Source organism: Chionomys nivalis, chromosome 9, assembly GCF_950005125.1.
Source record: "Chionomys nivalis chromosome 9, mChiNiv1.1, whole genome shotgun sequence".
Classification (NCBI taxonomy): domain Eukaryota; kingdom Metazoa; phylum Chordata; class Mammalia; order Rodentia; family Cricetidae; genus Chionomys; species Chionomys nivalis.
Window position 1 is genome coordinate 82,587,545 of NC_080094.1, and position 13,318 is coordinate 82,600,862.

The 13,318-nt window shown below is 51.3% G+C and overlaps 1 protein-coding gene across 3 annotated transcripts in view; it reads left to right on the forward strand.

Moving 5' to 3' along the window:
- The first annotated feature begins 3,424 nt into the window (after window positions 1-3,424).
- The window catches only part of Creb3l1 (cAMP responsive element binding protein 3 like 1), a 45,774-nt gene continuing 35,880 nt past the window's right edge, over window positions 3,425-13,318 (forward strand). For all 3 annotated transcript variants that reach the window (XM_057780918.1, XM_057780920.1, XM_057780919.1), the window contains exon 1: window positions 3,425-3,955. In XM_057780918.1, the coding sequence (XP_057636901.1) occupies window positions 3,854-3,955 (102 nt within the window). In that variant the 5' untranslated portion in view covers window positions 3,425-3,853. The remainder of the gene's footprint in view (window positions 3,956-13,318) is intronic.

A 13,318-nucleotide genomic window follows, 5' to 3' on the forward strand; every position in this document is an offset into this window, starting at 1 on the left:
AGTCATGCAATCCATTCTGGGGAGCCACAGAGAACAAAGGGCCCCCATCTGCACCCCGGAAGTCAGCCTAATCTCCAGGATGAATATGTTTTCGTTCCCCAGAAGTTCCTGCTTAAGTGTGCCAAAACGTTTTTCCTTTATGATCCAGGCAAACAAGGCAGGTTTACTTTGGGTGACCTTCTCACCGCCACCCAAGGCCTGCCAGCTTCGAGCAAACACCTGCTTTCCACCCTCCAGGTAGCTCCTGGTAGGAGTCTAGAAAGCCAGAGCACCTAGCCTTCTGAGGGACAGGCTTGGCTTCACGGTCTGGGTTCCCAGAGCCCCAATTGGAAGAGCGTAGGAGGTATCAGGGCTTCATCCCCCATCTTACACAGGTAGAACCTGAGACTCCGTAAGGGTAGTGACACCACACAGGCTGACATCTGGCAGAGCCTCACTCTCCAGCTGACCTTCAGTGTCCGGGACAGATGGGAGGCTCATCTTTGCCCTTTGGCTATTGTGCGTCACTGTCACCAACTGTGTAGAGATATCATTATGCAGGAGGCTTTGGCTTCACAGCTGGAGCGACCACTGCCACAGAGCAGCAGCCATGCATGTCGGGGAGGAGCTGAGCTCAGTGGTAAAGAGCTCACCTAGCACTCACAGGCTAGGTCCACCCTGGATAGAAGAGCTGTGTTTCTGAACACCCTCACTGGAGTGGATCGGGAGGAAAGGGCTGCTCTGGGAACTGTCATGATCCTTACGAGGGTTTTCACAGACCAGAGTCTCAGTGGCCATGTAACGAGCAGAAGAGGTTTGGTCCAATGTGGGGCTCCACGTTCATCAATCCTGTCCCCTGCCTGTCCCCATCCCATCAAGGCTTTCTTTTTCTGCTGCACCCTGTTCCCACCACCTGGAATATTTTTCCTTCATTTTGACCCTGAGTGACCTAAATCCATGACTCGGCTTACAGTTTCACTGCTCAGAGAGACCCTCCCTACCCACAGTCATGCTGTGTGGTTCTTCGCTACGTCTTTAAAGACTCCACGCCAGGCTCTCAGGTACCTGGACTAGTGTGTGTTACTGATAGGTCCTCAGTTTCCCCTGTAGGTGTGCCAGGCTCTGCCACCCCGTGCACTCCAGGACACTGAGCTCATCCGGGCTCTGCTCGCCTGTCTTCTCTTCTTACTCCTGCTCCCCACTTTGCCTCCAGGATTTCTCTGGGGAGATCTTGCTTCTCAGCCTCTCACCCCAGGATTACTTCCAATGGTTTCCTGGGGTGTTCACCTGGATAAGAATAAGGAGAGACAGGGTACTTTAATCCTACTAGTCTAAACTATATAATCTTCCCCAATCACTTAAATGGTACCTATGTCCCTAATTACAGAGCAGGGGCAGGGGGGAACACTGTCACGATTTCCAGCCAACCTCAGGCAAAGGGACACTTCTGCCCCTCCTGGGAGCCCACACGGATTCTGGCTCAGGAGCCAGGACTCCAGACACCTGTTGCTACAGACTCACCCATGATACACAGTCCTGTCTACCCACACAGGGACCACTCCTCTTTTCCTGAAAAGGTCGTCACTCCTTTTTTAATAATCAGGTGACCCATGACCCCACTTAACTCTTATCCACCACTGTGGGTAGAATTGATTACTTTTGGGTTCAACCTAAATTTCCAGGATGGCATTGCTGGTGAACAAGACCCTAGAACATGGGCTCGGAGGACAACTTCTCACGAGCAAACTCTGGAGGAAGCCTTGGAGCCAACAGTCATGTGATAGACTAGGTCATAACTTCACCGTCCTAAACTATGTCATCTGGGCCATGAGATGGGAGCCTAGAAAAATCATTTGCCTTCTTCCCAGCTCTAGCAAACAGCTTTGGTCTCAGTTGGTGACTTTAACCAGGAACTATGGCTGAGCCATGAAGATATCTCTGCTTCTTAAAGGCCTTTTAGGTCCTGAGCTAAACACATGTAATCCCAGCAGGACTCCGGGCAGGAAACAGTGGACCCAGCCCTCAAGGGAGTGCCCTTCTGAGCTATTTTCCCTATTCAGGTGCTGAGAGATTGTTTATCAGCCCTGTGGAAGCAGCAGGCTACTCAAGTAAAGCGTCCAAGGGGCCCATGTGTCAGATGACAGGATGGCACTTTGGCTCACCAGACTCCCACATTCTCCAACATCGGTTCTGAAGAAATCTAGAGGCTTCATGGTGGATGAGAGGAGAAGGCTCCACTCATAGCCCCTCTGCCTGCAGGACAGCTGGCTTTCCTGTTTGTTTGAGGGGTTTGGAAGAGTGCAGCAGAGTCCCAGTCACATGAGCATACAAGGGCTGTGTGAAGGAGGATGCAGTGTGTGCCTGAGTACCGTGTGTACCGGGGTGCTTACTGCTCCCATCTGGGCTCCGAGGAAGGCTTCCTGGGGTAGGAAACAGGAAGCTGAGAGCCTGGGGTTGAAGAATAAAGAAGCTGCGAGTCAGGAATTGAAACGTGGCTCAGGTGGTAGGGAGGCAGAAGGTCCCAGATGTAATTCCCCCGCTCCGCACTACGTAAAACTGGGTGTGTTACTGGGCGCTGCTGTGCACGCCTTTAATCTCAGCAGAAGCAGTTGGATCTCTGAGTTCAAGGACAGTACCTCTACAGAATGAGTTCCAACCACAGTTACACACAAAGAAACCCTGTCTCAAAATACAAACCAAAACAACCAAAAAAAAAAAAAAAAAAAAAAAAACCTGGGTGTGGTGGTCCATGCCAATCAATAATCCTAGCTGGGGATACTTGAGATCCGGCACCCCCAGAAGAAAGAAGTGTGTGTGTGTGTGTGTGTGTGTGTGTGTGAGAGAGAGAGAGAGAGAGAGATCCCCATTGTGGGAAGATATTTTGTGAGCCCTGGGAATGGAACTTGAGCCCTGTGGAAGAGCAGGAAACTCAGTTCTTCAGCCCCAGGGACGACAGTTTGACAGTTTACCCACTTTGGTTTGGTTTAAGGTTTAGTACCAAACTGGAAAAAGTTCAGCATGGCGATGCACACGGAGAGGCATAAGTTCAAGACCAACGTCTACACAGAGTGTTCCAGGTCAGCCAGGGCTATAGAGGGAGATTCTATTTCAAAAAGAAAAAAAAGAGGAGGAAGAGAAGGAAGAGCAGGAGGAGGAAAAAGAAGAGGAAAAACTTGGCTTCCTAGTCGGTCTTCAGCTAACGGAATCGTGGCTGGTAAAGCCTTCACAAGTCGCCCAGGTTTCACGAAACTTACAATTTCCAGAATAGTTTTGCCTTCATCACATTATTTGAGCATTCAGAAAGCTGAGCCTTCCAAGAAAGCCTAACTGAAACATGTCTCTTTAAAAGAGGGGAGCCAACGCCCCCCAACCACGCCTCCTACTCATTAATATTGAGTTATCGTGAATATTGATGTGGGGGCGTGGCGCCCGGGCCAGCTGGGCTAACCAGCCCGGGGTTCCAGGTTTCAGACCCGGGAAAGTGACAGAAGCCGTGCCTAGGACGAGACCCAGAGAGATCCGGCACCCATCCTCTCTCGGGGGAGCATTGAGCTCCCCCACCCCCGGTTCCCACCCGGCCCGGGGGGCTCCTCCAGCATCGGCCCCACCCCCAGGGTCCCCATGGAAGCCAGCTGCGCCCCGGGAGGAGCTGGAGGAGGAGTCGGCTGAAAGCCCACGGTGCGTTCGGCGCCTCTGCCTTAAGGTCCCCCAGCGCCCCCGACCCGCGCCACCCCCGCCGCTCCTCCCCCGGGGCTCGCCGGGACCTGCCCCCCGGGCTGCTTGCCCGGCCCAGCCGCAGCTCGGTGCGGGGATCGCCGCCGCCCTGGAGTGAGGGAAGTGCAGCCCGAAGGGGGGTCTCCTGGAACCCGGCGCGATGGACGCCGTCTTGGAACCCTTCCCGGCCGACAGGCTGTTCCCGGGATCCAGCTTCCTGGACTTGGGAGACCTGAACGAGTCCGATTTCCTCAACAATGCGGTAAGAACGAGAGGGTCTCGGTTCCCCTTTGCACACAACTCTCACCCCTCTCCGCGGCGTGCCTTAGAACCCTGCAAAGATCGGTAAGAACCAAGGAGGAGGCTCGGCTCAGAGTCTCCTGGATGGACACGTGCATAGGACTTTAAGATGGGCACTAGGTCGCTGGACTCCCCTCTCAGACCAGGAACCTAGAGTGTAGGCTCGCAGCTACTTCTGAGGACTCAGAGCACACGTTGGCCTCTGGCTTCTTCGAGAAGGGGACATGTAGGTATCGGAGCCACCCGAACCTCGGACATAAACTCAAGAGACACCAATCCTCACCCCCCTCCCCGCGCGCGCCACCCTGCCATAGTCTTCCATCCGCCCTCCACCCACCCCAGGGTTCAGGGACCAGATTGGGCGCAGAGTGGAGGAGCCCTTCCTTTCCTGCTCCTTCTATAGGGCCCCGGTGCTTCTGAGTCTCAATCTCCGCTTGGGGGCGCACAGTGGCGCTTTCCCAGGCCAGAGGCCCGAAGCTTTTAGGGGACCGGAGCCAGACCCAGAAACTGAGGAACACTGCCCTGACCTCCTAATGAAATCAGGCTCGGGACCTCCCGGGAAAAGAACTGAGGGTAGTGGGTCAGGACAGCACCCGGTGACGTTTCAGGAGACTCACGGCCACTGTGCTTCCTGTCCCTTAGTTCCCTGTGCTTCTGCTGAACTTGTCTCTCCCTGTGGCTTCATGACTGCTGCGGGCTGCGGAGTTGCTTTCCTCTCTCCTTTCCCCTCCTTCACTAAGGAAACGAGACCCACTCTTCTTTCCTTCCTCTCGTTCACTAGAGCTCAGCCCCAGAGACTTGATGGGGAGGGGCAGGTCTTGGGAAGAGGGGAAGAGGGAAGAGAGTGAGTCCCATCCTGAAGAAATGTGGACTGTTTGGAGAATCATATGGGAACCCACCAACACCTCGGAATGAACCATAGTTGTACACCCCTCCACCCACACTCTCCAGAAGGCCAAGCACACGGGGGTCCCCACCTGTTCGCACCTACCTCCTACGCTAACAAAAACTTCAGCAAGCAAAGGGAAAATCCTTGAAGGATTTAGGTGCCCTGCACTTTGCTAGAGTCTCCCAAGCAGCTTGGCTGATGTCGTCATCAGTCGGGAAGTCAGAGGCGTCAGGACTCCTAGGCCTTACTCAAGCAGTATCCCTCTGGGGCTTGCTGTCCGAGCACGGCTGTTCAAATCTTAGTCTCCCACATCAGATCGAGGAAACTAGGAGAGATGTTCTGTTTTAGGAGCAGTGGCCTCATCTTGCCTTTGTTTCCCTGTGAGCATGAGCCTCCATTTCTTGATCTATAGTGGGGAAAAACTGGACCAATGCTTTCCAGGGTGTCTAGATGTTTCCCAGGGGTTAAGCAACAGGGTTTTGGAGGTTTCATATAGCCTCTCTTGGAGCAGGTAAAAGGTTCTGGTTAGAGGGAAAGCGACTTGTTGAAGCCTCACTGAAGTCCGAGGGCATAGGGCAGCCTCCTGCAGACTTCATACAGCTAGGGCCGCTGAGCTGGGCTTTCTTCTCAATGAAATCTGCAGCTGCTCTTCCGGGCCCTGCTCCAATGCAGGAAAGAAACCCTGATAGGCAGTGGGGCACCAGAGGGAAAGCCCAGCTGGGGCCCTCCTGTCCTCATCTGGTCTAGGGTCAGATAGGCCTGGGGAAGCAGTTCCTAAAAGGACAGAGTTCCCTGGCTGGGAACTGGGGAATTCTGGAGCTGGCTATGCTTCTGCCTCAGCTAGTGGGGTGGTTGGGCCCTGTGACTTATTTTCTCAGAGCCCCAACTTCCTCATCCGTAACAGGAGACCCTCTTTGCCTGAAGCACTAATGTAAGGATTTGGTGAGAAGATGAAGGCAACTTAAGGCCCAGGCAAGTTAGGGGCTACAGTTGACATCTTCCAGGCACTGGGCGGGGGAGGCAGGAGTTGCTGTGTGACCTTGAGCAAGTCCCATTCCTTCTCTGGTTCTTCTGTTTCCCTGCCTAAGTTCCTTACCACAGCCACACCCCAACTCCCTCCTCACTCTCTGCAGGAGGATGAGAGAGGGTTCTGGGGATGAGGATGCGAGGGATGCGTCTATCTGCAAGATGGAAAGTCGTGTCTTCACTGTCCTTAAAACCCCATTGTGAGCCATCAAAGCTGCATGGGGACCCCGTGTGTCTCGGTTGCACTAAAGCAAAAAGAGAAAGCTAGCTCCTCCTGACTGCAGCTGAGACCTTGCCCCCTCTGCAGCCTGCAGGTGGCCGGGTGTTCGCATGGCCTCTGAGGCCCTCCTCCGGGTACTGTGGTGCTGCCTCTGCTACTCTAGAGGCACCCTTAGAACACAGCAACTGTCCTTCCTCCCAGAGGTGCAGGCTTTTCCTCCTGCAGCCTCTGTGATTTTTTCCCAGCTCCTTGAGCATTTACACCCTATATATACACCAGGCCTGTGTGTGCACACAGATAACAGAGATGGAAGAGGAGAGAGGGTCTCTGTGTCGTGTCCCTTACAGGGATCTCTCTGGTTTCTCTCCAGGGAACTGACTCAGGATTCCAGAGAAACCCCAGCTGGGAAGTCTGAGGAGGAGGAAGAGGGGGAGCAGGGAGGGGGGGTTCTGTTGTCTCAGAGGGGAGCAGCAGGAAGTTGTAAGGATATTTGTTCAACACACCCATGCACCTCTCAGCAACTGAGGAAGCCAGGTGTGAGGATGAGGGGACCCTAGGACAAGCCCAGAGGAGGAGCTTGGGAAAGAGGTAAAGCTGCTCACTGCTCCCCAGATCCCCAATCTGACTTCTACACCGATGCTAAAGGAGAAAGTCAAGAGGCCCCACCCCCAGCCTGTGGAGGGTTTGGGAGATTAGAGAAGTGTGTGTGTGTGTGTGTGTGTGTGTGTGCCTGTGTGGGTGGGCTTTCTGCAGGCATCTATAGAGCGTGTGTGTGTGCCTGTGTGTGTACCTGTGTGTGTGCCTGTGTGTGTACCTGGGCATGTGTGTGTAGATGTGCCTGTGTGGGTGGGCTTTCTGCAGGCATCTATAGAGCGTGTGTATGTGCCTGTGTGTGTACCTGTGTGTGTGCATGTGTGTGTGTGTGTGCCTGTGTGAGTGGGTTTTCTGCAGGCATCTATAGAGCATGTGTGTGTGTACCTGTGTGTGTGCATGTGTGTGTGCCTGTGCATGTGTGTGTGCCTGTGCGTGTGCATGTGTGTGTGCCTGTGCATGTGTGTGTTTGTGTGTGTGCCTGTACGTGTGTGTGCGTGTGTGTGTGGTGTGTGTGTGTGCGTGTGTGTGTGCGTGTGTGTGTGTGTTAATTCCGACCAACAAGAAGGGCCAAGGTACTGTGGCCTAAGAGTGGATCCCATCAGAAAAGAATAAATAAAGAAAAACTCACTGGAAAACCAAAATCTCGGTAGAGCTCCAAAGACTCCACCAAAACACTGAATTTGGAGTCCAGAGTTTGCTTATTTTTGTTTTCTACCCTCCCCCACTTCTGAGGAAACCAGCTCCTGAGAGTTGGAGCAACATCTGTCTCCTTGATCCCGTACAGGGTATGGTTCAACCATGACAGCTGCATGAATGAACAAATGAATGAATGAACGAATGAATGAATGAGGTTCAGGTCAGGCACCATTTTTTTTAAACGTGTGTTTTGTGTGGTGGGGTGTACAGGTGTGTACTCGGTGTGGGGAGGTGAGGAGACAGCCTCCTTGGAAACACCATCTTTCTCTCACTGGCCCGTAGCTCACTGATTAGGCTAGACCGTCCCCACCTCCCCAGCACTGTGTTTAAAAGTGTGCACCACTGGACCTGCCTTTTCAATGGGTTCTGGGAGTCGCACTCAGGTCCTCCTGCTTCTGTGGTAAGGACCTTACTGACCTTCTTCCCAGCTCCCTAGACACAGTGTGACGCTAAGCTCTCCTGCTCCCAGCGTCGGAGCCTGCCGCTGACATTGTCTCTGGGCTTTAGGAGAGCATCGCCATGGTTTCCAAACAATAGTCATCACTCTGAGCCATCGCACACTCTTCCCAAGGCCCCTGCAGGCCATAGTCTAGGACAGTCTAGAGTTAGCTGACCTGAAGGGAATTTGAATCTCTGGCTCTTGAGCCTGGGTTGTCCCGTTTCTTCCTTCTCAGGTTTTTCTGGGTCTCTTAGACCTCACTCAGTCACCTTAAGCTGTGGTCCCTTTGCAGAGCCACCTCAGGCCTTGGCACGTGCTATTCCTACCTTCTGAAACGCTCCGCTTCAAGTCCTTCCACCCAGGTCCCTACTCTCAGCTCAGATGCCTGAGGCCCCTGTCCTTCCTTTGGCTTCTTCACGGCCTGGATCCCAGTTTGCAGATGTTTTATTGACTTTTTATGTATTTCCTCCATGAAAAAGTTCCATAAAAACAGAGACCATATTTTACACATTGCCATAAACCTAGCATAATACTGTGACACAAAAGAAGCACTTTCGATAGTAAAATTCTACAATAATGCAAAAGCCAACCTCCTATTTCCAAATTATGTAAAATATGGAGTTATGCGTTTGTAGAGTCAGTGAACAGTGATCTGTTCTAGTGGGTGGACCTGTCACAAACAGCAAAAGAGTAAAGGCTGTACATCAAACAGAGCGCCCCACAAGAGTCGGGTCCTGTTGCTGAGCCAGCCCCCACAGAGAGACAAAGATCTGCCCATTTTACTTGAGCTGGAGCCTGAACGTGAGGCAGAAGCACAGGTTTCTTCACACTACACAGGACTTTGCTGTAGTCAAGAATTTATTGTATTTGTAGAGAAAATTCCTTCAAAGGAAAGGAAAGCTGTTAAAAACAGTGAGAGTCAACCAGACCTGAGTATTCACGAGGTATGCAGGAAATTCCAGAAGGGGCCCTGGAGCCTCGGGGTCCTGACCTGGCCAGCCCCACCCGCCCCCAAGCCTCCCTGTGTCTACCAGGCATTCTTTTTCTTGTTCACTAACATACATGCCCGTTCTTTCAATGGCTTGGTACTGGAGAGACGCATTGGTAGACCACCCAGGTCTCCAGCTCCCCAGAGCTAAGTCAGAAACGGGGAAATAGTAGCATAGATACCATGTTCTGCATGCCTCCCCGTATTGACCTAGGTGGGCCAGTGAAGAAATGAGCTGGGATTGGATGGACTGGCTCTCTGATGGAGAAGCTGTGGTGTCCTGGAAGCTCAGCATGTTTATTATCTACAGCTGAACAAGGAGGCGGGGTTATTATATAGCTGAACAAGGAGGTGGGGTTATTATATAGCTGAACAAAAAGGCAGGGCTATTATATAGCTGAACAAGGAGGCGGGGTTATTACATACAGCTGAACAAGGAGGCGGGGTTATTATATAGCTGAACAAGGAGGCGGGGTTATTACATACAGCTGAACAAGGAGGCGGGGTTATTACATACAGCTGAACAAGGAGGCGGGGTTATTACATACAGCTGAACAAGGAGGCGGGGTTATTACACACAGCTGAACAAGGAGGCGGAGTTATTATATACACTGAACAAGGAGGCGGGGTTATTACATACAGCTGAACAAGGAGGCGGGGTTATTACATACAGCTGAACAAGGAGGCGGGGTTATTACACACAGCTTAACAAGGAGGCGGAGTTATTATATACACTGAACAAGGAGGCGGGGTTATTACATACAGCTGAACAAGGAGGCGGGGTTATTACACACAGCTTAACAAGGAGGCGGAGTTATTATATACACTGAACAAGGAGGCGGGGTTATTACATACAGCTGAACAAGAAGGCAGACTTAGCTAATCTTGTAGGGAGGCAGTCTTCAGTCTGTAAACAGCTAGGTAGAGTAAGCTATGGTGGACATTTTCTGCACTCACTTTTCACATTCGTACTCCTACCCGAGGAAGACTTTGCCATCTGAGACTTACCTGGGGAAAGAAGGCTTTGCCACTCCCGTGGGGCTGAGGCATTTGACTACTTGACATGGCCACATCAACAATACACATTCACCCAGGACTTCACTTGCTTCCTACACATGGACACTGGTTGACACCATAATGGACCAGACCCATGTAAGAGCTTTGGAATAAGTTTTGCAAGGTTTCTCCAAGGTGACCTTGCATGCCTACCCAATGTCTTCCACCCCTGGTGGTGAAGATGCTGTTGAGAAGCATTTCAGCAGCACAGCTGTCTCATCTAGCCTGAGCATCCCATCAGCATCTCCATCCTTAGTGCAGACGAGAAAGGGAGACTCAGAGAGGCAACTTAGGCTCTCCAGGGAATCTGAGGACAGAGAGGAATGGCTGGAGACTAGCTAGCCCCTTGTGTGTGCTGTTGTTCTAATTTAGACATTGCTATGTATCCAAAGGGTCCTCCCTGTATTCTCCCTAGCTGCCATCCGTAGGGCACCATGGATACCTGGTGTTTTAGAGACACAGCTGGAGCCCCTAGAGAGGCCCCTCATCCCCTCTCCTTATGTCCATGCTGGGTGATACTCCATAATCCTCTGGGGAACTTGCACCTCTGTTCTCTAGAGGACCCATAGAGGACACCGCCCACCTCATGTTCTCTCTTCCACTTATGTACCTCTTACAAACAGGGGCCTCCTGGAGCATCTCTCCCAGGGACCTGGCTTGCCCTTGAACCTCTCTCAAGAAACCAGTTCCAGATGTTGAAGAACAGGCTGTTCTTCTGGAAGTCTCTGGACTCCAGGGGGGCATGATGGAGGAGGACGATTTGGGTGGAGTAGAGTCAAGACTATGAGCTTTGCTTTGGCTAGAAGTCTGTGTAACCCCCTTGAGCAGACCCAGTGAAGCCACAGTCAGTGGTGGGACCTTGGGCCAGGAGCAGGAAAAAAGGGAAGGTTGGAACATCTGGTTCAGAAGCTGGGAGGAGCAGAACACAGCCCAGAACCTTGACTGGCAAAAGAAGTATGTCAGGGATATTGGTTTCCTTGTGAAGTCCTGATTCGTTAGAACTGGACACACCACATCGTCAATGAGGTTAACTTGACTTTGAGTTGTGAGTGGATTTCCCTGTTGCCAGGCTCAGTCTGCTTCTCCCCCAGGTCTCCAGGGACAGAGAACTCAATGATGCTTCCTTAGTCCTTGGCTGTTGGCCCAGAAACCATTTCACCCTTCACAAAGAGGCTGACACATCTGAGCAGGGATGTGTGGTCCAACATAACAGCTGGACAGCTACAGCCACTCCCTCCTCCCCCTTCCAAAAGGATAACAAAAATGAAAGCAACAGAGGCATAAGGCAGGCCCTTAAGGCCCTCCTGGAGAGCCGGGAGTTGGTTCTCAGGCAGCAACTACAGGGCTCAACCTGCTCCTGTGGGTTCTCTTCTGCCTGAACCATCCTCACCCGTCAGTCCCTTCTTTCTCAATTTACCGGGTGATCTTAGGCCAAGCCCTTTCCCTTTCTGGACTTTGACCTCCTCGTTACTAAACTAGACTAATGTTCCTGAAGGTAGAGGGTCACTTCATTAATTTTGGCTATTCTCTAGTTACACCTGCATTCTTAGACGATATTTATTTACACTATAGGTTGACAGATGGATGAATGGAGAGAAGAATGGATGGAAGGATGGATGGACAGATGGATGGGGGATGGGGAGGTGGGTAAGGAGATGACAGAGAGGAGAGGGAATGGATGAGTGGGTGGTGGGAGGGAGAATTAGTGCAAAGAAGGGCTGAGTGGGCAGCAGTGGGGGAGGGTAAGTAGGTAGATGGGCAATGAAAGAAAACATCAGACAACTCCCAGCTTTAGTGAGCCTTCTTTTAAATATATTTTATTCATCCATTTATGCATGTATTCAAATATTAATTCTTAAGTCTCACCTCAGCTTTTCACTTTATCATGATGGCCTTTGTTGGGAGTGTGTGCATACTACACTCCTGTATCTATGCATGTTCACATTTGAACGAGCACACAGGTATGGGTATGTATGTACACATGTGCATGTAGAGATCAAATGTTGGCATGGAGTGTCTTCCTCAACCTTCTCCACTTTAGTTACTAAGGCGGGGTCTTTTACTAAACCCAGAGTTTACCAGTCCATCTAGCCTAGCTAGCGAGTTTATCTTCACCTCTGGAATTCTGGGATTACAGGCTGGCCACCGTGCCTGCCTGCCTGTTCTGTGAACATGGAGGATCTCAACTCTGGTCTTCATGCTTGTACAGCAAGTGTTTTATCCACTGAGCCATCTCCCAGCCCCTAGATGACTTTTTCTAACATGAAATATTAGAATATAAGTATTTAACTATCTGTGAACTCTATAGTATAATAAAAATTGCTATTTGGGAACCCACCAGCCACCTTTAGAAACAGACCGTACTCTGGATATCTTGGTCTCCAAAACTGCATGAGTTTGGGTAAGAAGCAAGCAGAACTGTCAAACTTAGACAGAAGATTCAAACCCCAACAGCCCTGGGCTGGCAATGAGGCCCAATCTATATAAACATCAGGTCCAAGATCAGATGGCAGAGAGCTGGGCAGGCCCTGGGCAGCTGGGCTATGCCTGAAGTGAGGGTGGGGTGACCATCCAGGGTCAGCGTCAGCACTGCTAGCTCTAGGGACAATCTTGGCTGTCCTCAGATGCCAGGGCAGGTTCCTGACTCATTCAGCCTTCTTTTCTTCCTGCACAAAGTCAGGAAGATGCTCAAAAGTAGGGTTCTCAGTTCTCACAAGAACTCAACTAAAATCTCCCTCCTCCTCTCTCCTTTCTCTCCCTCTCTCTCTCGTCTCTCTCTCTCCCTTCTTCCTCTCCTCTCTCTTCTCTTTCTCCCCTCTCCCTCTCTCTCTCCCTTCTCCCTCTCCTCTCTCTTCTCTTTCTCCTCTCTCCCCTCTCTCCCCTCTCTCTCCTCTCTCTCTCCTCTCCCTCTCTCTCTCCTCTTTCTCTCCCCTTCTCTCCTCTCTCCCCCTTCTCTCCCCCCTCTCTCTTCTCTCTCCCTTCTCCTCCCCCAGTATGTATGTGCATGCCATGGGGTACATGTGAAGATGTGCAAAGAGTTGGTTTCAGTCCCCTTTTTGTACCTTGTGGAGTCCAAGGATCCAACTTTAGCTGTCAGGCTTGGCAACAGCACCCTTACCATCTTACCATCTTACCAACTTGCCATCATCTCACCATCTTACCATCATCTTACCATCTTACTATCTTACCATCTTACCATCATCTTACCATCTTACCATCATCTTACCATCTTACCATCATCTTACCATCTTACCATCATCTTACCATCTTACTATCTTACCATCTTACCATCTTCCTGACCCTCAACTAGGAATTCTTGAAGAGGACCTAGCACAAAGCCTAGTGTACAATGTGCCTTCTGTGGAACACTGCTGCTTTCGCTGATGCTGTCCTTGTCTGAAAAGAAAGATGTTAGCA